This window comes from Lepidochelys kempii, chromosome 2, assembly GCF_965140265.1.
Source record: "Lepidochelys kempii isolate rLepKem1 chromosome 2, rLepKem1.hap2, whole genome shotgun sequence".
Lineage (NCBI taxonomy): Eukaryota > Metazoa > Chordata > Testudines > Cheloniidae > Lepidochelys > Lepidochelys kempii.
This window is the reverse complement of record NC_133257.1, coordinates 180,774,437-180,801,906: the sequence shown is the minus strand read 5'-3', so window position 1 is coordinate 180,801,906 and position 27,470 is coordinate 180,774,437. Positions and strand designations below refer to the sequence as shown.

The 27,470-nt window shown below is 42.2% G+C and overlaps 1 protein-coding gene across 5 annotated transcripts in view; it reads right to left on the bottom strand.

Moving 5' to 3' along the window:
* The window catches only part of AOAH (acyloxyacyl hydrolase), a 141,022-nt gene extending 116,414 nt beyond the window's left edge, over positions 1-24,608 (bottom strand). Inside the window, exons 1-3 of one of the 5 annotated variants that reach the window (XM_073332890.1) lie at positions 24,458-24,608; positions 23,506-23,657; positions 2,116-2,211 (exon numbers count right to left, since the gene is read on the bottom strand). In XM_073332890.1, coding sequence (XP_073188991.1) covers positions 2,116-2,211; positions 23,506-23,656 — 247 coding nt within the window. In that variant the 5' untranslated portion in view covers position 23,657; positions 24,458-24,608. Of the gene's footprint in view, positions 1-2,115; positions 2,212-3,631; positions 3,675-23,505; positions 23,658-24,117; positions 24,224-24,371; positions 24,426-24,457 lie in introns of those variants that run through there. The other 4 variants (XM_073332885.1, XM_073332887.1, XM_073332886.1 and 1 more) reach the window with 4 other exon arrangements.
* Between the last annotated feature and the right edge of the window lie 2,862 nt (positions 24,609-27,470).

Genomic DNA, 27,470 nt, shown 5'->3' with positions numbered 1-27,470 from the left:
TTTAGGGTAAATATAGTCTTCTTGGATTGTACATATTACATTTAGCATTTGGCTTCAGGCAATATACCACAACCTCTGACCAGTATTTTATAATTATGTCCTCAGAGTCAGTCAGTATTTGTACTTACACATATCTCCTGCTGTTTGTATGCACACAGATACAAAGAGAAGAATACACAGAAGTCTTTTTTATAGAAACAAGCCTTGCTAAGGGAAAGAGGTTCAAGTAAAAAATGTTTATTTTAAGAGGGTGAAGAATACTGACCTTAAAGAAAGTTAGATTAGGCCAACAGAAACCCCAACTCCCTTTAGTTCCTCTGAAAACCGAATTGTTGTATATTAGCTTTGTTTTTGTTATTCATGAGGCTCTTCAGGCGTATCTATAATAATAGAATTGCTCCTTCAGCTTAAATGGTACCTTTTTCTTCAACAGCTCTGCTCCCTGAGTGCATTCAAAATAATATCTATTTACTTGAGTGATAAAAGTAAGTTTTACTGCTTTTTACTCTTATTAGCTCTGCAGAGCCTATACATCTAGGAGAGAGAGAGGGCTTGATTGCATTCTGACTCATGCATCATCCATAGAATTGTTAACAAATTTCTAGTCCCAGGTCAAACGTTTCCCTCAAGGAATAGCAATAGCATCCATGTGCCTCACTGAAGATAATGAGGTTGCACAGATGTAACTTGAAGGGATGATGGGGTTATATACCTACAGAGGAGGGCAGAATTTGGCCTGTAGAATTTTTACACTTACAATGATGTATAAACCAGAAAGACTGCAACTTGACCTTCAGAGTAGAGGGCAAGTTTACAGGTCTGGCAGTTAAAAATAAATTTCATCACTTGTACACTGAACAAATTTGAAATAGATTCACTGTGTGAAAATAAACATAGAACCACAGTGTGTCAACTTTACAGAGCCTTTTTTTTTAAAGAAGAAAACCATAGTTTAACAGCAATATTAGGGTTTATAATTGAAGCTCTATCGTTATCTGCCTGTGATGTCAAAAATGAAAACATGTCTCATGTAACAGGAACTGACTGACTTCATTTGACTCAGCGAATGACCTCTAGCAAATGCTTCTCCACACCTTAGAAAGCATAGATTTATTATTCTACATGCATCCTCCATGAAACTAGGGACTAAAGAGAAAGATATTAGTTTTTCAGAGATGGAATTAATAAGATACTGTATGAAAAAACTCTTTAATGAAAAATCCTAAACTGTCTTTTTAAATTCATGAAGTTAGAGACAGCTTCAGATTCATAGATTCCTAGGCCAGAGGGGACCATTGTGATCATCTGATCTGCCCTTTGGTATAACACAAGCCAGAGAACTTCCCGAAAATCATTCCTAGAGCAGATCTTTTAGAAAAACATCCAATCTTGATTTAAAAATTGTCAGTAATGGAGAATCTACCATGACCCTTGAGGGGTAGCTCTCCTGCTTGCCTTTTGTGAACAGCACCTCTTCTCCTTCTCCCCCTTGGCAGCACAGCACCTACCTGACCTCATTCAGGCCTTGGCTGCCCATGATACGCCATCTGCATGCTGCGGATTGTGTTACTGTTGCACAAGTGCAGCCCCTGGGTTACGTTTTGGACGGGTGAGTGAGGTACGGTTCCCTACCAGCACTATGGCATATATCTAGTCCATTTTAAAAAGTTACTTTGAAGTAATTGAAGGTCTTACACCTGCCCTTTAGTCCCTCTGCCAGTTTTTGTGACTTTACAACAGTTTATAACAGTTTCTTATTTCTGAAAATGTTTTCATCTTCCCAGTTGCTATGTAAAGACTCGCACAAATGTCAGGGGAAACTGACTGAATATACAGTGAAACTGGCTATTCTTAAAGTGCTGACAAATATACAAAGTAAACAAACTGAGGGTATTATATGCAAGTATCTTTGGGGTGAAATTCTGGCTCCACTAAAGTCAGTGGGAGTGATCACTGACTTTAGTGAGCTACAATTTCACCCTTGATGTCTTTCACATACACTATTCGTAGATTTTGTAACAGTAGTGGGTAAAACATTTTCAGATTCAAATGAATTTTTAATTAACAGTGAAATACAGTGGTACCAGCATAACATATGGTGTATTTGATATTTACCAGGTAGATAGTTGCAGACTCTCTCTATTGCTGCTTTTGCTGTACAGTTGTGAAACATTGCAAGCTGTTCAATTACTGATACCACAAGCACACATCCTGCAAACAAGCAAAAACAAAGAGATCACTATCTCATACATATGACAGGATTAAATAGAGTGTGAATATAGCCAAGTGGACATGAACCATTGGGTGTTTTGTTTTTTGAGATGTTCCATGGCTGACAATAGTTCTGGAAAAAAAAACCCACTTTATTTCTAACTTTTATTAAAACAGTGCTACTTATCAAGCCAGAGATTGGATGCAATTGGTAGATGAATGCACAAAAGAGCCTGAATTTTATACAGCCATATTTAGATCTGGTCAAGTCGCCCATCAAATCTGACATTTCAAAATTTGTTTTAATTCTGAATCAGAAGAAAACCAGAAATTTCCTGGAACAAAATCTTTCTGAAAACAAAATTCATTCCAATAAAATAAAGATGTTTTGTTCAAAATTTGATTTTTGTACGTTATGTCATAATTTATCATATACAATAAATTTCTAAAAAATTCACTTTGAAATAAAATATCAAAATGCTTTTTATCCAAAAAATTTTAAATTAATTTTTTCGAAAATCTACACGTTCCAGCAGAAAGTTAAGATTTCTACAAAATGGTATTTTCCAATAGAAAAATATTTTGTTAGCCACATTGGTGAGAAACACTGTACAAACAAACTAATTTCTAGGTTTGATTCTTGTCCCTAGTGTGAACCCACCTGCAAGGAAGAAACAAACTGAGGAAGGAAAAAAAATATTCTAGTGATCCAACACTATTCCAACAGACAGTATTGTAATCAGCATCTTGGCATTTTGCACATAGCTGGCAATCACATGCCCAAGGTTGATTCACAGTGACTTAACTGTTACATCTTCACAGCATGCACCTGGACAGAAATAGGCAAAAGCTGAAGGACAAAAAACTCCTGCATGACTGTAGATTAGAAATCACCAACCACAAATATAACACATCAGACAAAACACTCCACTGACAACATGGCATAGTCCTGCACAGGATCTCCATGGGAGTCAATGGAGGTTCTACACACAGAGGGCTTGCAAGAGCAGGCCCCAAGACAACAAAATAAACAAAATAATTTGCTAAGGCCGAAATATTTCCTAAATTCACCATGCTCCCTTTATGTGGTTGTATAGGGGTCACTTTCTGAGCTCTGGTAAGCTCAGGGACTGCTCGCTGCTGCTCTAGGCCTGTGCAAGTGGGAACACAGCCTTGCCTCCACTGCACCAGACAGCAGAGAAAGGCTGGTGCACCAGGGGAAATGGCAGAGAATCTTGAGGTTTTATTTAATCCCAACAGAGCACATTTCAGTCTCCTTGTGTGCAAGGGGAAGCACTAGAGAGCTGTGCCTTTGAGAGGTCCAGTGTCTCTGGTGCTCCTCGAGGGATGACTCCACATTGGCCCCTGCACAGAGCTGTTGCTCAAAAGCTGAATATAGCTCCATATAAAACTGGGGTACCTGTCATTGGATCTCCCTTCAGTGAGGCTATGGGGTGAAGGATCTGCAATTTTAAAAGGAGCCATGTTAGATGATGCAAAGTCTTAATAGGCAGCAGGTTTAAAACAAACAAAAGGAAGTATTTCTTCACACAACACAGAGTCAATCTGTGGAATTCCTTGCCAGAGGATGTTGTGAAGGCCAAGACTATAACAGGGTTCAAAAAAGAACTAGATAAGTTCATGGAGGATAGATCCATCAATGGCTATTAGCCAAAATAGGCAGCGATGGTAACCCTAGCCTCTGTTTGCCAGAAGCTGGGAGTGGGCGACAGGGGATGGATCACGCGATGATTCCCTATTCTGTTCATTCCCTCTGAAGCACTTGGCATTGGCCACTGTCGGAACCCAGGATACTGGGCTAGATGGACCTTTGGTCTGACCCAGTATGGCCGTTCTTATGTCTTGACCAAAATAATCAGCAGACCCTTCCTTGACTGCGAAGTTCAAGTCAGGCTTAGGCTGACTCCCCTGAAACTGGGGCTGTGATCTGCAGCTCATGTAGCTGTACCCTTGCTAGCTTTAATCTAATTAGCTTACTAGAAATAGCAGTGAGGACATCCTGGCCCTGGCTGGACAAGAAAGTATGTACCCAGCAAAGGAGGAGGGTTTGTACAGCGTTTGCTGATGCCATCGTGTCCTCACTGCTATTTTTCCATGAGCTAGCTAGATTAAAGCTCTCATGGGTATGTCTACATGAGCTGCAAATTACATCCCTGGTTGCAGTGCAGACAGACTTAGAGAGTGTGCCTGTGTAGTGACAATCAGTAGCACAGTGTGTGTTTATTCTAGGAGCTAGAGAGAATTCTAAGATCTACTTGTTGCCAGCAGCGCAAATAAAGAATTCCCTTTGTATTCAATACAGCTGAGTCCTGTCTCTTTTCTCCCACCAGGGACTACTGAGGAGACTCAGATCTCAGGTTTTTGTTTGACACAAAATAGAGATGCAAAATTCAAATACTGATACAGATCCAAACTTTCCCAAAGCTCAGAGCTATTAACATTCAGGATTTTGGTCAGGCCTATATCTAGTAAGGGGCAGATAAATTCTCTATTGATGACCCTGCCACAATGTGCTAATAAACCAAACAAGGTGTTATTTTCCAACATAAGGCTGCGATATTCTTCATGGGCCAGGTTATGAGTTGGAAAGTGGTGGAGAAAACATACCACCACTGGAAATTATTAGGCCCAATCTCTTTATTGAGAGTTTTTATTACAAGGTAATATAATTCTATATAGAGAAAAGCAAACTTTATATTTTATAGGAAGTAATTCAAGGACACCAATGGGAATAGCAGGGAGCTCACCATCTCATAGCCCTGGTCTACACTAGGACTTTAGGTCGAATTTAGCAGCGTTAAATCGATGTAAATTTGCACCCGTCCACACAATGAAGCCCTTTATTTCGACTTAAAGGGCTCTTAAAATCGATTTCCTTACTCCACCCCTGACAAGTGGATTAGCGCTTAGATCGACCTTGCCGGCTCGAATTTGGGGTACTGTGGACACAATTCGACAGTATTGGCCTCCGGGAGCTATCCCAGAGTGCTCCATTGTGACCGCTCTGGACAGCACTCTCAACTTAGATGCACTGGCCAGGTAGACAGGAAAAGAACTGCGACCTTTTAAATCTCATTTCCTGTTTGCAGGTGACCATGCAGAGCTCATCAGCACAGGTGACCATGATGGAGTCCCAGAATCGCAAAAGAGCTCCAGCATGGACCGAAAGGGAGGTACGGGATCTGATCGCTGTTTGAGGAGAGGAATCCGTGCTATCAGAACTCCGTTCCAGTTTTCGAAATGCCAAAACCTTTGTCAAAATCTCCCAGGGCATGAAGGACAGAGGCCATAACAGGGACCCGAAACAGTGCCGCGTGAAACTGAAGGAGCTGAGGCAAGCCTACCAGAAAACCAGAGAGGCGAACGACCGCTCCGGGTCAGAGCCCCAAACATGCCGCTTCTATGATAAGCTGCATGCCATTTTAGGGGGTTCAGCCACCACTACCCCAGCCGTGTTGTTTGACTCCTTCAATGGAGATGGAGGCAATACGGAAGCAGGTTTTGGGGACGAAGAAGATGATGATGATGATGAGGTTGTAGATAGCTCACAGCAAGCAAGCGGAGAAACCGGTTTTCCCGACAGCCAGGAACTGTTTCTCACCCTGGACCTGGAGCCAGTACCCCCCGAACCCACCCAAGGCTGCCTCCTGGACCCAGCAGGCGGAGAAGGGACCTCTGGTGAGTGTACCTTTTAAAATACTATACATGGTTTAAAAGCAAGCATGTGAAAGGATTACTTTGCCCTGGCATTCGCGGTTTAGATGTACTCCTAAAGCCTTTGCAAAAGGTTTCTGGGGAGGGCAGCCTTATTGCGTCCTTCATGGTAGGACACTTTACCACTCCAGGCCAGTAACACATACTCGGGAATCATTGTAGAACAAAGCATTGCAGTGTATGTTTGCTGGCATTCAAACAACATCCGTTCTTTATCTCTCTGTGTTATCCTCAGGAGAGTGAGATATAATTCATGGTCACCTGGTTGAAATAAAGTGCTTTTCTTCAGGGGACACTCAGAGGAGCCCATTCCTGCTGGGCTGTTTGCCTGTGGCTAAACAGAAATGTTCCCTGCTGTTAGCCACAGGGAGGGGGGAAGGTTGAGGGGGTAGCCACGCGGTGGGGGGAGGCAAAATGCGACCTTGTAACGAAAGCACATGTGCTATGTATGTAATGTTAACAGCAAGGTTTACCCTGAAAGAGTGTAGCGACTGTTTTATAAAATGTGTCTTTTTAAATACCGCTGTCCCTTTTTTTTTCTCCACCAGCTGCATGTGTTTCAATGATCACAGGATCTTCTCCTTCCCAGAGGCTAATGAAGCTTAGAAAGAAAAAAAAAACGCACTCGCGATGAAATGTTCTCCGAGCTCATGCTGTCCTCCCACACTGACAGAGCACAGACGAATGCGTGGAGGCAAATAATGTCAGAGTGCAGGAAAGCACAAAATGACCGGGAGGAGAGGTGGCGGGCTGAAGAGAGTAAGTGGCGGACTGAAGAAAGGGCTGAAGCTCAAATGTGGCGGCAGCGTGATGAGAGGAGGCAGGATTCAATGCTGAGGCTGCTGGAGGACCAAACCAGTATGCTCCAGTGTATGGTTGAGCTGCAGCAAAGGCAGCTGGAGCACAGACTGCCACTGCAGCCCCTCTCTAACCAACCGCCCTCCTCCCCAAGTTCCATAGCCTCCACACCCAGACGCCCAAGAACGCGGTGGGGGGGCCTCCGGCCAACCAGCCACTCCACCACAGAGGATTGCCCAAAAAAAAGAAGGCTGTCATTCAATAAATTTTAAAGTTGTAAACTTTTAAAGTGCTGTGCTTAAAGTGCTGTGTGGCATTTGCCTTCCCTCCTCCACCACCCCTCCTGGGCTACCTTGGTAGTCATCCCCCTATTTGTGTGATGAATGAATAAAGAATGCATGAATGTGAAGCAACAATGACTTTATTGCCTCTGCAAGCGGTGATTGAAGGGAGGAGGGGCGGATGGTTAGCTTACAGGGAAGTAGAGTGAACCAAGGGGCGGGGGTTTCATCAAGGAGAAACAAACAGAACTTTCACACCGTAGCCTGGCCAGTCATGAAACTGGTTTTCAAAGCTTCTCTGATGCGTACCGCGCCCTCCTGTGCTCTTCTAACCGCCCTGGTGTCTGGCTGCGCGTAACCAGCAGCCAGGCAATTTGCCTCAACCTCCCACCCCGCCATAAACGTCTCCCCCTTACTCTCACAGATATTGTGGAGCACACAGCAAGCAGTAATAACAGTGGGAATATTGGTTTTGCTGAGGTCTAAGCGAGTCAGTAAACTGCACCAGCGCGCCTTTAAACGTCCAAATGCACATTCTACTACCATTCTGCACTTGCTCAGCCTGTAGTTGAACAGCTCCTGACTACTGTCCAGGCTGCCTGTGTACGGCTTCATGAGCCATGGCATTAAGGGGTAGGCTGGGTCCCCAAGGGTACATATAGGCATTTCAACATCCCCAACAGTTATTTTCTGGTCTGGGAATAAAGTCCCTTCCTGCAGCTTTTGAAACAGACCAGAGTTCCTGAAGATGCGAGCGTCATGCACCTTTCCCGGCCATCCCACGTTGATGTTGGTGAAACGTCCCTTGTGATCCACCAGAGCTTGCAGCACTATCGAAAAGTACCCCTTGCGGTTTATGTACTTGGTGGCTTGGTGCTCCGGTGCCAAGATAGGGATATGGGTTCCGTCTATGGCCCCACCACAGTTAGGGAATCCCACTGCAGCAAAGCCATCCACTATGACCTGCACATTTCCCAGGGTCACTACCCTTGATATCATCATATCTTTGATTGCGTGGGCTACTTGCATCACAGCAGCCCCCACAGTAGATTTGCCCAATCCAAATTGATTCCCGGCTGACCGGTAGCTGTCTGGCGTTGCAAGCTTCCACAGGGCTATCGCCACTCGCTTCTCAACTGTGAGGGCTGCTCTCATCTTGGTATTCATGCGCTTCAGGGCAGGGGAAAGCAAGTCACAAAGTTCCATGAAAGTGCCCTTACACATGCGAAAGTTTCGCAGCCACTGGGAATCGTCCCAGACCTGCAACACTATGCGGTCCCACCAGTCTGTGCTTGTTTCCCGAGCCCAGAATCGGCGTTCCACAGCATGAACCTGCCCCATTAGCACCATGATGCATGCGTTGGCAGGGCCCATGCTTTCAGAGAAATCTGTGTCCATGTCCTGATCACTCACGTGACCGCGCTGACGTCGCCTCCTCGCCCGGTATCGCTTTGCCAGGTTCCGGTGCTGCATATACTGCTGGATAATGCGTGTGGTGTTTAATGTGCTCCTAATTGCCAAAGTGAGCTGAGCGGCCTCCATGCTTGCCTTGGTATGGCGTCCGCACAGAAAAAAGGCGCGGAACGATTGTCTGCCATTGCTCTGACAGAGGGAGTGGCGACTGTCGACTCGGCTTACAGGGTTGGCTTCAGGGAGCTAAAATCAGCAAAGGGGGTGGCTTTACATCAAGGAGTATTTCAGGCAGGACTTCACAGAGGGTTCCAATAAGAAATGGTGCACCTAAGTTATTGTTCTTATTGGAACAAGGAGGTTAGCCTGGCCTCTGATTGATACATGGCTAGATTTACCTCGCTGCACCTTCTCTGTGAGTGACTGCAGTGTGACCTAGAGGAATGAGTCCCCTAGACAGGGGAGGAGGCAAATGAGTACAAAACAAATCTTGTCTATTTCTTGTTTTGATCCACTCCATCTATCTTTTACATCTTTGGCTGGCAGCAGACGGTGCAGAAGGACTGCATGCCATCCACATCTCATGGCTGCTCGGCAGAAGATGGTACAGTACGACTGCTAGCTATCCTCATCTCTTGCCTGCCTGGCAGAAGATGGTACAATACGACTGCTAGCCATCCTCATCTCTTGCCTGCCTGGCAGAAGATGGTACAATATGACTGCTAGCAATCCTCATCTCTTGCCTGCCCGGCAGAAGATGGTACAGTACGACTGCTAGCAATCCGTATCGCCTGCCTGCTCACCATAAGACGGTTCAATAGGACTGACTGCAGGACTAAAGAGAATGACCTGGTCAAGTCACTCTAAATTAAGTCCCTGCGCCCATGTCTGCCCAGGCCCTCCCAGCCGACGTGGCCAGGAGCACCTCGGACATGACGATGATGGCTACCACTCGTATTGCACCATCTGCTGCCACAAGGCAATGGGTTGCTGCTACTGTGTAGCAAAGCCGTACCGCGTCTGCCAGCACCCAGGAGACATAGGGTGACGGTTACCTGAGCGGGCTCCATGCTTGCCGTGGTATGGCGTCTGCACAGGTAACTCAGGAAAAAAGGCGCGAAACGATTGTCTGCCCTTGCTTTCACGGAGGGAGTGAGGGAACGGGGACCTGACGATATGTACCCAGAACCACCCGCGACAATGTTTTAGCCCCATCAGGCATTGGGATCTCAACCCAGAATTCCAATGGGCAGCGGAGACTGCGGGAACTGTGGGATAGCTATCTACAGTGCAACGCTCCAGAAGTCGACTCTAGCCTCGGTACTGTGGAAGCACTCCGCCGAGTTAATGCACTTAATGCACTTAGAGCATTTTCTGTGGGGACACACACACTCGAATATATAAAACCGATTTCTAAAAAAACGACTTCTATAAATTCGACCTTATTCCGTAGTGTAGACATACCCATAGTAGACATAAAAAACCCTGCTTCATTATACTTAAGATCATTAAACAAAACCCTCAACAGGACTCCTTTACAGATGTAATTTAGAAGGCATGCTAATTATAAGAACACAGCACATTTCAAGGAATTAGCACTTAATAAAAAAAAAATCAGTTCATAATGAGGAAAATATCCCAAATAATAAAGACCTTACCAACAAAATCAGAGACCCAACATCAATGCCCAGAGCAGACATACCGTACATCCTATACCCACCGTGGAAACCCTGCTAGGAACATATCCAGGAGGGACTTCTATTCTATATACCTAAGGCCCCCACCACTGTATGTCTGAGCACCTTACAAATATTAGCAAATTTACCCTACCAACCCCTATTGCTGCTTCTATTTTACAGAGATTAAATGACTTGCTCAAGCTTACATAGGAAATACGTGGTAAGGCTAAGAAGTAAACTTGTCTCTTGAGTACCAGTCCAGAGCTTTAACCACAGGACTACCCTTCTTTTCACAGCCCTCAGTCTAAAGAGTTTACAGTCTCAAAGAAGGAGTAGAAAGATGAGATGCACTAGCCAAACGAGAGGCAGGAGTTGGCTTTGACATTTCTAAAAAGTAGTAGTTATTATTTTTCATTTTTATTGTGTGCGGGCCTCACTGAAGAAGTGACTCTTCAGGGAAGATCTGAATGAAGATGGGACACTGGCTGGGAGAAGTGGGTTCGGAACGTCATGCATTGCATTCATGGCAGCCTGGAAAAAGTGCAAAGATGGGAGTGAGAGAAGAAAACTATGGAGGCATCGAGGTCAACACTGTTGGCAAAGCAAAAGGCATGAGGGGAGAATGTGACAGGAGACAAGAGCCAAATGTAGGCTCAGGCAGAAATGAGCACAGCCTGGAATTCAGGGCAAAATATTCAAACTGATGCCCTGGCAAGGAGAACCTGATGAAGTGGTTCAAACAAGGGAGTGAGAGGATCTATTGGCAAATTCCAAGGCTGGTCACATTCACAGAGAAAAGACATATTCTCCCCTATATGCCCCCCCGCCCAATGTAGGTAAAATTTGCAGAGATTTTCATTTAGATTTTGAACATCTACTTCCTCAAGCTGAGCAACCTGTCACTTTGAGCAGCTGAAGGTTATAAAGTCTGCAGCACAGAAAAAATAATGTTCCATTTGTCTTTGTGATAGAACAGAGAACTCCTCATTTTCACTGCTCTTTCACCACGCAAGCCCCTGATAGCATTCCCTCTGTGTCTCCTGTTCACGATATATTAATTTCTCAATTAAGACAGCAATAAAGCGCACATCCGCTTTTCTTTCAAAGCACTGTACTGTAGCCATTTATAGCAGGGATGAAGTTTCAGCCATAGCCATGGTTACAATCCTGTCAGTCCTTGTGGAAGTCTTCTTCCTACCTCAAGCATCTTCTTGCACTCTATCAGGCAGGAAGGAACTATTTGCTGTTGTGGTTAGGGATCCATATAGCTGCCATTTAATGTAACCAGTCAGTGTGATACCATACGCTCATTGATGATGTGATTAGATGTTGTAATCATAGCATGTTTGCAGTCTTGCAGAAAGGGGAGGATGTATATCCTGTGTCATGTCACTTCTTTTCTGGTCTTCACAGTTGTACTGTAGTATCCAAAAACTGAACTAAGTATTATATTCACTTCATATTTCAGATGCAGCAGCATGTCAATAAGATGCATGCAAAAATGTTAATTACACTGTTACATGGATGCGTGTCCAGATTGCATTCTGATATACTACAGACAGATTTATTTCAGTGTAAAACTAAGACTGATAGAAAACAAATCAACATAATGATTCATCCTTTCCTTCCCAAAGCCCTAGAAAAGAATGACATGGTGAAGTTATAAATATTCCCCAAGTGGATTTTGGGAAGTTCAGGGTGGAATTCTGATCTCTTTAAATTATAAGACACTCAAGGCAGGGACTGTGCCTTAGTGCACACTGATCATACCATAATCATAATGATACAATCCATTTTTCTCCAGGCATATACTAGTAACATCAGCAGAGTTCACTTTTGCTACAGCCTTTTTTAAAAAACACTTCACAATAAGTAGACAAATCATCAGCTCCTCACACAGACATATTAGCAAATCTTCATAAGACATTTATGGTCAGTACTCTGTTGGCTAAAAATGGAAAATCATTAGGTAGATAAAAAGGAAATGAGGGGGGGGAAAAGAAAAGTCAACTGCCTTTGAAAACCTGGTGAAATCTCACTGCTTTAATCACTTCTGCTGATGTCAGAGAATATTTTCAGAGAGTACATAAGCTTTTTAATACCATGGGCTCAGTGGAAAAGCAAGTTAACCAGTTTCAGATCTAGAAATACCTGTTTACAGCTTTTTTAATTCAGCAAATTGATATTTGATTTATTTTTCATATTGTGGGAGGCACATATGAAGCAAGTTAAATTGGTTCCACAATTGAAGTTAAAAACTTGCATTTATTTTGTAGTTGTGTGGGATTTTCTTTATAAATAAGATTCAAGAAATTGACTGTTCCATGGTACTTGATAATAGGTTTCAATGCCTTGACAGGTTGAAGAATGTTTTCTCTAGGAGAAATGCATTGGTATTATGATGCTTACTAGCCATTAGAAACTAGACTCTGGTATTAATAAAATACCTGCCTCTTTTAGAGATAGTTTGTCCCATTTGCTGTTAATTTATGAGGAGATAAGAGGAAACCATAACCATTTTACTCAGTAGCAGTAATCTGAAAATTCACATGTCAAGGAGCACTTCTCCCCATGTATTTGAAAATAGTGTTTAATAATAAAATGACATTACCAATAGACTAGAAAAAATCATACCCTTATAATAAAACCAGAGCAAGAGAAATTCATTTCTTGGCCATGCAGTCTCTAGCAATCTCAGCAGACTGTTTAACTTAATCCACTTCTGCAGCAACATACAAAAGAAACTATCATTAGAATTATATCTGTGGCTGCTGTGAAAGTGTCAAGGCACACAGAGTTGCCTCTTTAGTTTTCAGGTTTCCAATTTCAGATAAGTTTTTGTAAAGCCAAGACTTTATCAAATGGATTCTCTGGCACTCTACATGAACCCACAGACCTTCAGGTTACTGACTGAGAATAGCCTGTCATCCTTTACTTTGATCTAGGGTTCTAGACAATGGAGTTTTTCCTCACCCCTCCACCCCCCTTACTGAACTCCTAGTTAGGCAAACAGCCCCTCTGAAAAGTGCAGTTCAGACAGGAAATGAGAGAAAGTTTCCAGGCAGATTGCTTTCAGCATTGCGCAAACTCTGTGGGCGAGATTGTGGCTAGCCCTTTCACAAACATACATGGTGGTGAGGAAACAACTAGCTTCCCCTTTTAGGCCGCTAACGATGCTTCCCCTGTTATGCAGCTCACCCAAGCTGAGCTAGCACAAGTCTCTGTACTTGGGCTAGGGTGTAGATGGAGGGGCTACCCAGAATGGCAGTCCCCGCGCTCAGAGGCGTGTCAGGGCTGCGACTAATTTGTTTCCGCTGGGAGCAACGCACTGAAAAGGCAGCGGGGAGTGGAAGGAGCAATGGCTCTGCCTTCTCAGCCCCAAGGAGCCAGCCAGTTGTGCAGCAGAGAGAATGTTGTACCCCATAAAGGGGTGTTGCAAATTATTCTCTGCCCCTTGTGCTACTGGGATGCACAAGGAGGCATTCTCTCTAAAGCGGTGCCGAGTTGTGAGAGGGGGGTGGCAGTCTGTGCAGAAGAGTACCTAAATAATGAACACCATTTGGCGGAAAGGCACAATATTTGGTCTTCAGGGGTATCTTTTTGAAACTTGGACTATAGGGCAGTGTCTCGAGAATGGGATGAACTTCACTCCAACAGAGAACTCCACCCTTCCCCTTGAACATGAGTAATCATTCCTAGTCCTCCCTCCTCTAGAAGCAGTGCAAGGTGTAACAGTGTGTACTGTTTGCCCTGCATGTGTCTACTTGCATTGATTTCATGACTTTATTTACATATTGTCTTCCCACCCTACTGAGCAAACCCAAATAGGAAGACCTACTGCACGGGAGAGTCACTGCTGCTCAGGCAGCTGGCATAAAACAGTTTTGTTAGTAAGTTGTGTCTTTCCCTTGTGTGTTTAAATAAGACATATGCTGCTGCAGAAGGAAGTCAGGAAACTCTGATCACTCCATATTAACAGTGTAATAGCTGAACTGGTGAGGTGTGGAGGTACCATTTGCTACCCAGGTGCACTGAATGTTCAGGAGCCAAGCTAACATTGGCTGACTCCCCTCACAGTTGCTTAGAATCAGCCGCAGAGAGGAGGGCTATTTCTTCTCTAAGGGATAGATTTTTGCTCAGTAATCGATGGAGTCAGGAGCAAAGCACCCTGCAGAGAAGAACTGATTGCTGGCTCCATTTCTTGCTTTCTCCACCCCACTTCTAAAGATCCTAAGCCTAGCCCTGCAGAGCTCCAGTGGAACAGCATCCCCAATCTCCAGTGGGCACGAGCCTGCAGCAGTCCATTCTTCCTGCTTTCCGCTTTGAGTAGGGATTGTTTTTGCCTAAGGTGCCACAAGTACTCCTTTTCTTTTTGCGAATACAGACTAACATGGCTGCTACTCTGAAACACAAGACAGCATCTGATCCTATTTCCCCATGTTAAGTATCCTCACACCTTCTTGTCAACTGTCTAAATGGGCCATCTTGATTATCACTACAAAAGTTTTTCTCTCCTGCTGATAATAGCTCATCTTAATTAATTAGCCTCTTACTCCACCTTTTCATGTTCTTGGTATATGTGTGTGTGTGTATATGTATATATATATATAATCTTCTTACTATATGTTCCATTCTATGCATCCGATGAAGTGGGCTGTAGCCCACAAAAGCTTATGCTCAAATAAATTTGTTAGTCTCTAAGGTGCCACAAGTACTCCTGTTCTTTTTGTGGATACAGACTAACACAGCTGCTACTCTGAAACCCATCTGATCCTAGTTATTAAAGAACATCTTCCATAAAATGAGTTCAAGTTCAATGGAAAATAAAGACAGATCTAAATATACAGCAAAACCTCCTGATTTCTATCTGTAAAAGAGTGACCCTTATAAAATGAATATCCATTCCCAAATGTTGTATATTTCTTAAATGTTTCCTATTGATATCAAGAACGAAGATTTTCTGAAGCACATTGAGCACTTCTCCCATTTCATGCAGTTGTCTGGCCCCTACCACCTTGCCTTCCCATACACCTGCATTTGGACGAGGAGTCTGGTTGTCTTGACCTCTCCTATGTTTACTGGTATTTTTATCTTCTTCAGCTGAATAGATTGGTAAATTAGCTAAGAGCTGGGGCTGATAATATATGGTTTCAACAGGCACAACATTGTTCTAAGTCAATATCCCTTAATCTATTGTATTTCACAGTTAATACAATACTTGTCCAAGTTTCAGAAAACTCTATTACAAAAGGAGCCTTAGGATATGGAGGAAAATCAGGAAACCGAATGAATAAAAAATGTCTTGGCTATCTCAGTTGGAGTCCTTAGGGATGATTAATACAGCATAGAGTGTATAGCCAGAGAGGGCTCTGAGACATTTCTGGAACTGTACTTCTGAAGAGAATTTGTTGTATTTTGACTTGCTTCAACATCCTGGGCTAAAATTATCCCAGAAGCCAAAAAAAAAAAAAAAGAGAGAGAGAGAGGGGAAACGTGATCTAATGGTGAAGGCACTTGAACTGATTTTCAGGTGAAAGTGAAGTCAATGGAGATGTGACAATTTACACCAGTGGAGGATCTGCCCATGGAGTTGTGAGTCTTGGAGTCTATTCTGTCACAGACTTCCTGCGTGACTTTGGACAAGCCAATTCCCAAGGCCTGAGTTTCCCCATCTGTAAACAGGCTCAGTGTTTGTAAAGTGCAATGAAATCCTTGAAGGCAATTATAAAATTATTATTTTATAGGGCTTGTTCACTTTCCCCCCTACCTGCTTCCTGATAAGCACACATGCAGATGCATGCTATTCTATAGAAGACAGTACATCTGAATTTCCATGTGGCCAAATGTGCATTTCCCCACACAATTCCTGCAACTCTGCATCACTCATTGTACAATGGATTTATATGGGCCTTGTATGTCAAAAACCTCACCTACCAGGCTACCCAGAGGTTCTATGGCTTTTGAAGAAAAAGTACAAAGAGACCTGAGTCTGAGAGGTTCTGAAGGACAAAATTCAGATTTTAGTTTTCCATATCATATATGCATAATATGTAAATACATTTGATAGAGAGACTGATGTGATTGTAATTTTAGGTACCCACTTTTAAAAATGTTCGCATAAACTATACATTTCCCCCTAAATTTGTTGTGTTACGCAACATATTTTGCATGTTAAATACATGTGGCAATACACAAATTTTATTTAGAATATCACCAAATTTGTCAATTTTCATTATATTTGAGCTATGCTGCATAATGTAATGTAGTGCATTACCATACATTTAAAATATTAATATCAATATATTGATATTTTAAGTGTATTGCATCTCAGTAGATGGCATAAAAACCTAGGAACATCACATGTGTCACTTTTCTTGTTTACCACAGTCACTCTGAGCATCATGCAATAGCAGGGACAGAACTCTAATCCTACTGCTCAAAAAACAGAGGTCTGTATTTATTATTCTCTCCTCTAGATACCATACAGGGGCCATGATATAGATGTGGAAAGTTCTGATTCCACCCAGTAGAGGTCAGTGGTACCTATCCACATTGGCAAAATAGATGCCTGGTGCTACAGAAGGTATATCTGAAAGATAATCATTTAGCAAAATATATAACAAGCATTTCCAATGGACTTTCCTCTTTGATATTGTTTAATATAAAAATGTGTGCGTGTGTAATGTAAGAAGTGATGTTCTCTATTCCTCTTTTCTCTGACGCCCCAATTCAGGAAAGTTTCCCTCTTCAGAAAGGTGCTTAAGCACATGCTTAAAGTTAAGCATGTGCTTAAATTCCACTGAAGTCTGAATTGGCGTCAGAAAGGTTTAATCACATCTTTACTTCCAGTTTGTCCACAGTCTAATGAGAAAAAACCTACCACAGTAATTATTGATGCAGTAACACCTAGAAGCCCCAGTTGTTCTAGGTACCGTATATATACAAACATACCAAAAAGATGAGTCAGCAGTGTGCCCTTGTTGCCAAGAAGGCCAATGGCATTTTGGGATGTATAAGTAGGGGCATAGCGAGCAGATCGAGGGACGTGATCGTTCCCCTCTATTCGACATTGGTGAGGCCTCATCTGGAGTACTGTGTCCAGTTTTGGGCCCCACACTACAAGAAGGATGTGGATAAATTGGAGAGAGTCCAGCGAAGGGTAACAAAAATGATTGGGGTCTGGAACACATGACTTATGAGGAGAGGCTGAGGGAGCTGGGATTGTTTAGCCTGCAGAAGAGAAGAATGAGGGGGGATTTGATAACTGCTTTCAACTACCTGAAAGGGGGTTCCAAAGAGGATGGCTCTAGACTGTTCTCAATGGTAGCAGATGACAGAACGAGGAGTAATGGTCTCAAGTTGCAGTGGGGGAGGTTTAGATTGGATATTAGGAAAAACTTTTTCACTAAGAGGGTGGTGAAACACTGGAATGCGTTACCTAGGAAGGTGGTAGAATCTCCTTCCTTAGAGGTTTTTAAGGTCAGGCTTGACAAAGCCCTGGCTGGGATGATTTAACTGGGAATTGGTCCTGCTTCAAGCAGGGGGTTGGACTAGATGACCTTCTGGGGTCCCTTCCAACCCTGATATTCTATGATTCTATGGTCCTTTCCGCAAAAGGCTTACAATTTTAACATATTATATGCACAAAAGTAAAGAGATTCAAATGTAGGACTCCCCAAACCACCGAAACGTGTTCACTGAGTACGTGCAATACTTCTGATGACTCTATAAGGAGAAAAGATATATATATACACACAAGCATTTGTGGCTGAGTTACACCTATTATGTGAATCATAAACAACTTTTCATCATCATATCATTCAAATGGGCCAAAAAAGAATGTTACTAAAGGTGCAAGGGGGAAAAAAAACCAAACTTACCTTTGGGCTAAGAACAAGTACAAGGAATTTCAACCCCAAGGGTGATGGGTAAAATGTTCAAAAGCACCAAAATGTATGTAAGTACGCTACATACATTCTTTACAGCACTCATTGTTATATGTATGATTTATGGTCACTGTCTTTTGATGAGATTCCTAAGTGCCTAAGTCACTTTTTAAAATGGGACTTAGGTGCTTTTGAAAATGTTACCCTATATTTCTTGAAATTTCTCTGAAAATAGAGGCTTAGAATGAAAATATCTATTCAACTGTTGGTATAGTATCACTACCATAGTGCTATATACGCCTGGGATTCATATATCCATATCTCAACCAAAGGGGAAAATATATAGCAAACATTTGACATTCACTACTGGGTATGGGCCAAATCCTGCTCACTTTCATCTGTGTAAATCAAGAGTAACTTCAATTAAGTGAACGGCTTCACTCTGCATTTACACTGGTTTACGTGAGATCAGATCTGAATCTAGCCTAGACTGTCAGCCTAAAATGAATTGTGGTTTTACACTGATGCCAAAATATGACATTTTACAGCACTCATTGGTCTATACATTATGTTTTATAGCACACTGCTTCCCTAGACAATATCTACACAGCCATTTTGTTTCAGCATTATTATTAAAAGCCTCTCACTGTGTTAGGTATGTGCCACTGTACTAAATTATCAGGAACTGCAAACAACATTGATCTGAGATTTGGAATTTATTACTCTACAGTAAGAGATAGGGTGGGCGAGGTAATCTTTTTAATATCCTGGGACCGACACAGCTACAGTTACACTGCATACGCTACAGTAAATTATTCAGTCCTGCATCCACGCCATAAAAAGCACAGCTAGACAGTTTTAAAAGTTGGATATCACACAAACTATCAGGGCTGCAAATTAACGCTTTATAACACAGGAGAGCCTGGAATTATGGGTTGGGTTTTTCTCTGCTTTTCTGAAGTTGTTATTGTTATTATTAAAAATATACATGGTTTTAATATGGTGCCTACTGCATCTTCCCCCCTACCCCCAGAAGTTAGGTTTTTACAGATGAATGTGAGAGGTGGTCCAGGGAAGTTGATGAGAAGAATGAAGCAGAATTACATTGGTCCTGGTAAAGCTAAAATTGGCCTGTGTGGCTGCTGACCCATGCAATATCGGTCAGCTAGAGAAGATTAAAAGAGCTGCTGCCCAAACATATTGTGCTCTCTCTGACTAACAGCCTCATTCCACAGGTCAGCCAAAGGGGAGCTGCGAAGGGGGCTGTGCAAGCTGAAGTTTTAAAAAAAATAAAATGTGCAATTAGCAAGAAGAGCCCGGCAACTGCAACATGCAGTCTCATCCTTACAAGAGACTCCACAGATCGTTTGCACAGATCCCCTACAGCGCTCTCTGGCAACAGAGGAGAGAACAGAAGCTTATTTTAAAAATCACTAGCAATGTAAAAATATACAACAGAGATGCAAAAGAAGAAATGACAAGAGACAGAGAATGTGATGTTAGACATGGCCAACAATAATACCGGGTATTCAAACTGTGGTTAGCAAATATTAACTATTTATTTCCCACCACAGATGGGGAAAATGGAGACATAAGAGGTTAAAGGCCACACTCTCAGCTGTGCGTGTAGTAACTTGCTCAACAAGTTGTCTCATTGAAAGCAGAGGGCTACTCTTGTCAAAAAGTACACATGAATGTTAATAAGGGTTTACAAATCTGGTCCTAACTGGCTTTTTGAGGACACACAACAAGATAGTGGCAAAGCCAGACTCAGAACTCAAGGGCTCCTAACTCACCTATCTTGCATGCAGAGCGCTAGATCTGGGCCTCTATAGGGAAAAGCAGCTGTTTCCTATAGTTGTAATTTAAACATATAAAATAGGCAGCAGTTTAAACCCTTCTTATCTGTCATGTGCAACACAAAGAAGAGCGGAGGGAGTCCCTAAATTGTTTGTAATGTCTTTATTTTAAAAGACAGCATCATAAAAGTCCCCTTTGACATAGGACAACATTGAAATTGTAAGGATAGTTTTCATTTTCATAAGTATATTCCCCAAAAGCCTTCTGTAGATTGAGGAACAGATTTTTTTCAGACTAGTCTGGCATGTGATTGTGTGTGCAAAATGCACACACAATTATATGCATTATTTTTGTGCAATTATTAGGACTGAATGAAAGTTAACTGTCAAAACTGATTGTTGATGGAAAATTCAGTTTTCAAAAAATTAATTGTTTTGCGAAAAATGCCTGCACTCTGCAGAACATTTTGATTTTTTATTGAAAAATCAGACATTTGAAAACAAATATTTTGACCAAAACCCAAAATATTGATTTCAATATCCTGTCCTGGTTCCTCATGGGAGTTGTATCTTGGTTTCCTCTGCCTCTGACCTCCTCCATGGGCTTCTGAGGCAAACAACATCTCCCATGATGCACTGTGGCCACTTCCCCTCACCATGAGAGGAGAATACAGTGCATCGTGGGAGATACAGTCTGACCTCAGAGCCTGGACTACAGAGGAGACCAGACGCATGAAACACCTGAATTGCAACTCCTATAGGGTACCATAGCAGCATTCCTGAAACAAAATATTTTGATTTTCAGTTTCACTGAAAAGTCAAACTGTTTAGTGGAAAATTTCAACAATTATCTTTTCCCCCAGTTTCCACTGAAATTTTTCACAAGGCTCATTTTCCAACCAACTAGTTATTACCATGGTTACACATGTAAATCAGGTAAATTGCACACACAGGTGCACTGAACTGTCCATTCAAATGAGCAGTTGCCCAATTCACTTATCCAAAGGATGTAACTGTCTTGGAAAGTTAACCACCAGTTGGACAGCTAACCTGTCTGAAAGTCTGCTCCTCAAAGAAAATCTTCCTATATATTTTACAGTGGGCATTTGCACTGGAGAGTTTGCCATTTCCTGTTAAAAATACTGCTTCATCTTATATCAACATATGACGTATATGAAAATGGGAGTCCTGTATGATTCTTCAATCTCTCTCACTCCTGTCCAAACCAGAGAATTCAGTTAATAAATCTATGGCTTAGGGAAAGCTGTTGAAGAGGAGTCAGAAATGATGTCCACACTTCCCTAAGATAGATAGATAGATAGATAGATAGATAGATAGATAGATAGATAGATAGATAGATAGATAGATAGATAGATAGATAGATAGATAGATAGATAGATAGATAGATAGATAGATAGATAGATAGATAGAAAAGAATCCTATCTTCCTTGCTTTTAAGCAGGTTAGTTTTATTGACTTAGGGACTGATTCTTCTCTCACACTACTTTAACTCCAGGCATTTCTGTGCAGTTACTCCTGCTTTACACCAGTGTAAGTGTAAAAAATCAGATCCTCAGAGCTTTGTTGATTACAGGGAAGAAACATAAATGGCTTGTCATTGTTTTCAAAATTAATACAGAAAGCGGGTAATAAGAAGTTAAACCACAGGCATTGCAGCCTGGGATAACGAATGGTTGTGTGTGTACGAAATTACAAAGCCTCTCTTGCAGGCCCCCTGCACTTGCATTTTTAATTATCTGAACAGCACCAATTTAGCTTGCAGAGTTTTCAGGGGCATGACAATCTGTTTTGGTCATGAGTCAAATTCTGGTGTTACATAGATGGTTTCAGCACAATTAGTGATTTTCTCTACATCAAGAAGAGTGATCTGGATTCTCTCTCTCTATACACAAAGTGTAGGGGCAGAGTTTTGAGGGTCTCTTCAAAGAGGGAAGAGATATTAGATGGAGGGTCAATGATGTTAGGGATGGGATGAAAGTAGAATTTACTTCCCTTGTATTCCAGTGCCTTATGCAGCCAGCTAGGATTCAGATGCTTACCATGTTGATGGATGTGGTATTCAAAGATAGATAGGATAGATAATGGCCTTGTGCAAAAATTAAAGGGACACAAACTTTAACAAAAATCACATATTGTAAGCAAACTAAATCCCTTACCCATGTTAAAACTTGAATTATTACAACTGAAGGAATTTAAAAAATACAATTTACTTTTCATTGTTTGTTTACCATTTGCACTGCTGTCTCCTTGGACAGTAAATAGCAATTAATTCCATTTTGCTATGTTTACAGTTCGTTTCACTTTCAGGTTCCCCGTGCTTCAGTGATTGGGTTACAGACACTGCAGGGCAACATTTATTTGTTGAAAAATAACTGTTCCTATTACACATTTTTAATTCATGGAAAAGTTTTCTACTCATCTTAAGTTTTGCAAAAGCTTGTTTTTACAAAGCCTACATTTAATTCTCCGTTTCCGAATCATAAAAGTAATTTTATAGACTCAAAATAGAGGATTCTTCCTTGTATACACAGAAACATAACAAAACTTGTATAAACAGTGTGAAAACTGATATGTGAATCCTATGGGAACTAATTCAGTGAAAACTGAATTATCTAGAGAGGGACAAAAAGGTGTCTGTTTGGTCACAAAGCAAATTGATGTTTGTTTTGTCACTATATGTCAATTAAAAATAAATCAATAAAAGCTGCACTCCCTACCTTGGTTGATTCTCCTGCCTACTGCACTTTAACCACAGATGTCAGAAATGCTCCGAGATGACTCTGACATTAGTACTTTTATCAAATTCGCTACACCTTGGGAGTAAATTGACCAAGTCCATGTTGGGTGAACATCACTCCACCCTCATAAAGCCCAAATCATCTCATATTTGGTTAAGTGCATGGACCCTGGGTGTGTGCATTTAAATCACATCTCAACCTCCATGGCTACTGGTTCAGCATGCAAGTTAGAAAAGGAGCTGCAAACCTCCATGCCATTTATACAGGTAGTTAGGACCACTGAATCCATGTATCTCAAGGCTTCTTCCCTAACATTTCTCAATGCTTCCCTTTGTGCTGGCCTTTCAGACCAGAGCAGACACATCCTCCAAAGCAGGTAAATGCTTAAGTGATGCAAAAAGCCTTGCACAGGCCCGTCACATTAGATGAATTTCACCCTGAACACCAGGAACATATTGTCAAACCCAAAGAAGCACTCACAAAGCTCTGTGTCCCAAACCTAAATGTATTTCTTAAGAAGATTTTGCCAGGCAAAACCAACTGAGATGAAACTTCTGTTTTTTGAGGGTGTCTGGGGGGAGGGAAAGGGGAGCTCATCTGTACAATAAAATAAAACATAGTAACATACATTCAAAACAGCCACAATAAATATTAAAAACAATCACATCCTGTTTTCAGTTCTCTAGCTACTAGGTGTGAAAGCCAGTATCACTAATATTTCCTGCAGACCAAGGGTATGAATTCTATCAAACAGCAGCTCCAAATCCCATGTTAGCCTTGAGAGTCTTAAAACAGTTATTATTTGGGCTAAGATTACTGGTGGTTTGCAGCAGCGGCAGCTGTTGAAACAGATAAAGGATGATTTATTACGTGCACAGCTAGCCTCTGTTTACCAGTGTAATAACAAATGAACGAACAAAGCAAGCAAACAAAACCTGAATACATACCAAGACAGGTGTGTCCATTGTCACTCCCACCAGAGACCACAGTTGGTTGGGCTCTACCAGAGAGAGGTGAGGTTGAGATGTCCTTCAGTGGAAGCATGAGGAGGAAAAGGGAGAAGAATAGAGGGGGAAACGCCTGCCAGGACCCCCTCATCCTAGAGAAAGGAAGAAAGAACAAACTGTAATATAGGAAGAGTACTCAGGGACACACATACCCCTAATACTCAGGGAGAGAATGGCACACCTGCTTCTCATTCATAATCTGGGGGACAGAAAGAAACTCACACACCCTCCCTGCTACACAGGGAGTGTCTCTTTCACCCCCAGGTGCTCTTTTGGTGCTCAGGGAGAATCTCACACACACATATATTCCCCCCCACACACACACACACACCCTTCACTGGTACTCAGGGAGGGTCTCTTCCTCCAATCCCCAAATACTAATATTCACGGACAGTTGCACAGCCTCTCACTATTACCCAGGGGTCTCTCCTCCCTCATAAGTACCTAGAGAGGCTCCCCCTCCCTCACTAGCACTCACACAACATCCCCCCTCTCACCAGGAACTTAGAGAAAATCAGTAGGACTGTACCCCCCCCCTCAGCTCCCCCACACCTGTATTATCCCTTTCTCTTTCCCTCCTTTTCCTTCCCTGCTGGCTCTGGAACAGAAGGGGGCCCGTATGCACTGCTGTGGCTCTGGGCTCTTCAGCCACTTGTAGCAAGGGCAGCAGCAGCAGATGACTAACTGATCATAAAACCACAGCAAGTGCTGGAGCCGCTCGGCATTAATAAAGCAAGACACTCCCCGGCACAGCTAGTGTGGCAAAAACAAAACACAAAAGAAAAAAGCCCAGAAAAAAATAATACCTAACCCAGACTCTTCCAGTAGTATCTCAGCCTGGACCTTCCACTTTCAGATAGAAATAATGAATATTAATAATAGAAGAAAATACCCTCTGAGTTGGTGACACACTCCCAGCAAACAGCTCAGTCTTCTGTTTTCTTCTTCCCTTTTTCTTAACAAGTGTAGTTTGATCACTGTGGGGGGTGGCAATTAGGCTGTAGGGTTCCCAGACCAGTGTTTTACTTGTGTCATTCTGCTGAAGTCTAATGATGAGGAAAGAAAAGAAGCCAAGCCAAGTTGCCAACATAATGGGAACAAAGGGGATGCAGGGAGCTGACTGATTCAAAGCAGACTTGGACATCTCTATTCTCATCAGTATTTTCAAAGTTTGTTTACAACCCCCACCAGTGTCTGAGGGTTAAAAAGCCAGATACATTTCCTGCTTGGACCATCTAAGCACCTGAAGGTTTGCTGCCTGTTTTTCAAATAAGGTTTGAAACAAAAATTGAAGTAAAGTCCACCTCTGCCTGCAGCAGAAATGAATAGTGAAATGTTAACTTAAAATGGCGTAATGGCAGAGATGGAATGAGCCCAAATGTCTTAACTACAGAGGCCGTAGGAGTGGGAGGAAGGATGGTCCTCTGGGTTAGGTCTCGGGGTTCATTTCCCAGGTCTGCCACTGGAGTTGCTTGTTGTATCTGTGCTTCAGTTCCCCATCTATAAAATGGGGCTAATCATATTCCATTTCTCCTACTTTTTGTCTGTTTTTTTTCCCTTTGGCTTATAAATTCTTAGGGCTTAGCCAGCCTCTGGCAGGGGGGTACAAGAGGGCTCCAATCTCAGGTGGCAACAGTGCTTAAAGTGGTCTAAAAAAAGTGGGTGGGGGTCACATCACCGTCACATCTGCCTGCCCCTCACCCAGCAATTAATTCTGCCCCTAATCACCAAATCAGTCCTGTCCCCACAATCCTCACATTAGTTCTACTCCCATATCTATTCTGCCCCCCCCCCGCCTCCCCTCTCCTTGTCCTATAGCTCCTGGAGTTCTTCACCCCCTCTCCCAGGCTGTAGCAGGCTGCAGTGGGGTCCTCCCTCTTCCTTCCCCAGCCAAGTGTTGCTGGGGTGGGGAGGGAAGGGAATGGAATGGAATGGAGCCACTCTGAGGTGCTGGGCTCTTTCTGCTCCTTCACCCCTCTTCCCTCCTGTGAGAAAGGTGCTGGATTGCTGAGGGGTGGGGGAGAGATCGCTGATGGATTCCTGCAGCAGGCCTGAATGGCTGCTCTACCCCAGGAGGCAGGCAAGTGGGGAAAGCAACCAGTGAGAGGGCCGTATGAAAACTATACACTCCTTAGCAACCCAGGTTGCCGCCTAGAAATTGTATTTCCTGGGCCTGCAACCCATTTTGACCAGGCGCACTTTAAGCTCTAGTTGGGGTCTCTAAGTGCTACCTTAGTATAAACAAACAGTCACAAATTGTGTTGTCTTTCTTCCCATAAGGAACCTAGTTAATATAAAAGCTAGACAAATATTTATCAAAGAGGGTTCAAGAACTGAACGTTTGTCTTCATTTTAAGGAACAAAAAGACATGTTCAAATTCCGATGCAATGGCTGCAAAAAGGTTTATTCAAAAATGTAAAATGGATGCACCTCATGGTATATGTAATTTCATCCTTTAAACCGGAACTCAGCACTATTCAGTACATTGCCCTTAATGAACATTAAAAACAAAATAAATGTAATAATTAGTACTTGAATTTCTCAAGCCTGTCTCCACTTATTCTTCTTCTTGAAGCTGGCAATCTTCATCGTGAATGGCCTCTATTTTCAACAGCAGACAAGCAAATATGTTAGTGTAAATTACCTTTTCAATATGCCAGTGCCTGTAATCCGCAGGGATTGTTTTCTATCTCAATAAAAACTCACTATAAAAAGACATTATGCTACAGTGTCTGCATCTCCCTTAATCCCCTATTAAATCTTTTTAACACACATATTAGTTGGTTCCCAATAATACTCTGAAGTCCTTTAAAACCATGGATACTGGCTCATAAAAAGCTGCTTCAAAAGCCAGAGCTCTCATACTCATGCTGGAAAATCTTCCTAGCACCTAGATCTTTGAACTGGTTCCATTTTATATCTGCAGCAAAATACAAATCTAAATAACATCACTGCCACTTAGAAAATATTTACATACATTGGCCAGATACTCAGCTGCTGCTGGGGATGTAAGACAGGAAAGAATATAGTTCTCATCTTTTATCAGTTATTTACAGTGGTGTTGTAGTTTTTTATCAGTTATGTTATTTGTTACACATATGTGGTGTTAGAAATACTGGTGCAGTGATGCAGAGGTCTGTGTAACAAAGATCTGAGTGTTTTTTCTCTACATTTTATATATTTTCAAAGCTATTAAACCAATTTTAAAAATAAACCTCTTAAAATGCAGTCTGACTAGGCAAATACAGGATTTACATGGTCAATTTTAGAGGCCAGGCAAAAATTAACTCAGCTACTCACTCTTTCCTTTTGCCAAAGATATTTTGAAGGTAAAAATGTTAATAGCAGATACTTAAGGCGCTTTGACATTATCAATTTACTGGTCTTTATGATCTATATATTCATTTTAGTACAACAATGAGGGAACAGGTAATATTGCAAACGTCTTGATAAGTAGCTCACGAAAGCTTATGCTCAAATAAATTCGTTAGTCTCTAAGGTGCCACAAGTACTCCTTTTCTTTTTGCGAATACAGACTAACACGGTTGCTACTCTGAAACCCTTGATAAGAATGTGAATGAGATTAATGAGGAAAAAAAGCCTTGAAATTTCTTCCAAACTAAGGGCCTCAGACCCATTCCTGACTAAAGACCTCTCTACACTGCCTCAACACAAATAAATAATAAATAAAACAACTACAATAGGCAAAATTCTGCCTCCTACAGGATGCTAGGGAGAAGGCCTACTGCCTAGAGACACTTCTGTTATCTAATCTTCATCTCCTGTTTTTCCCAGCACTCTGTTGCCAAATATTGCTTGATACTTGCATGGGTGCATTGGAGGATAGAGGAAAGTGCTCGCTGCACCTTCTTCCCCCTCCCACACACCTGCATTGAGTCAGCTG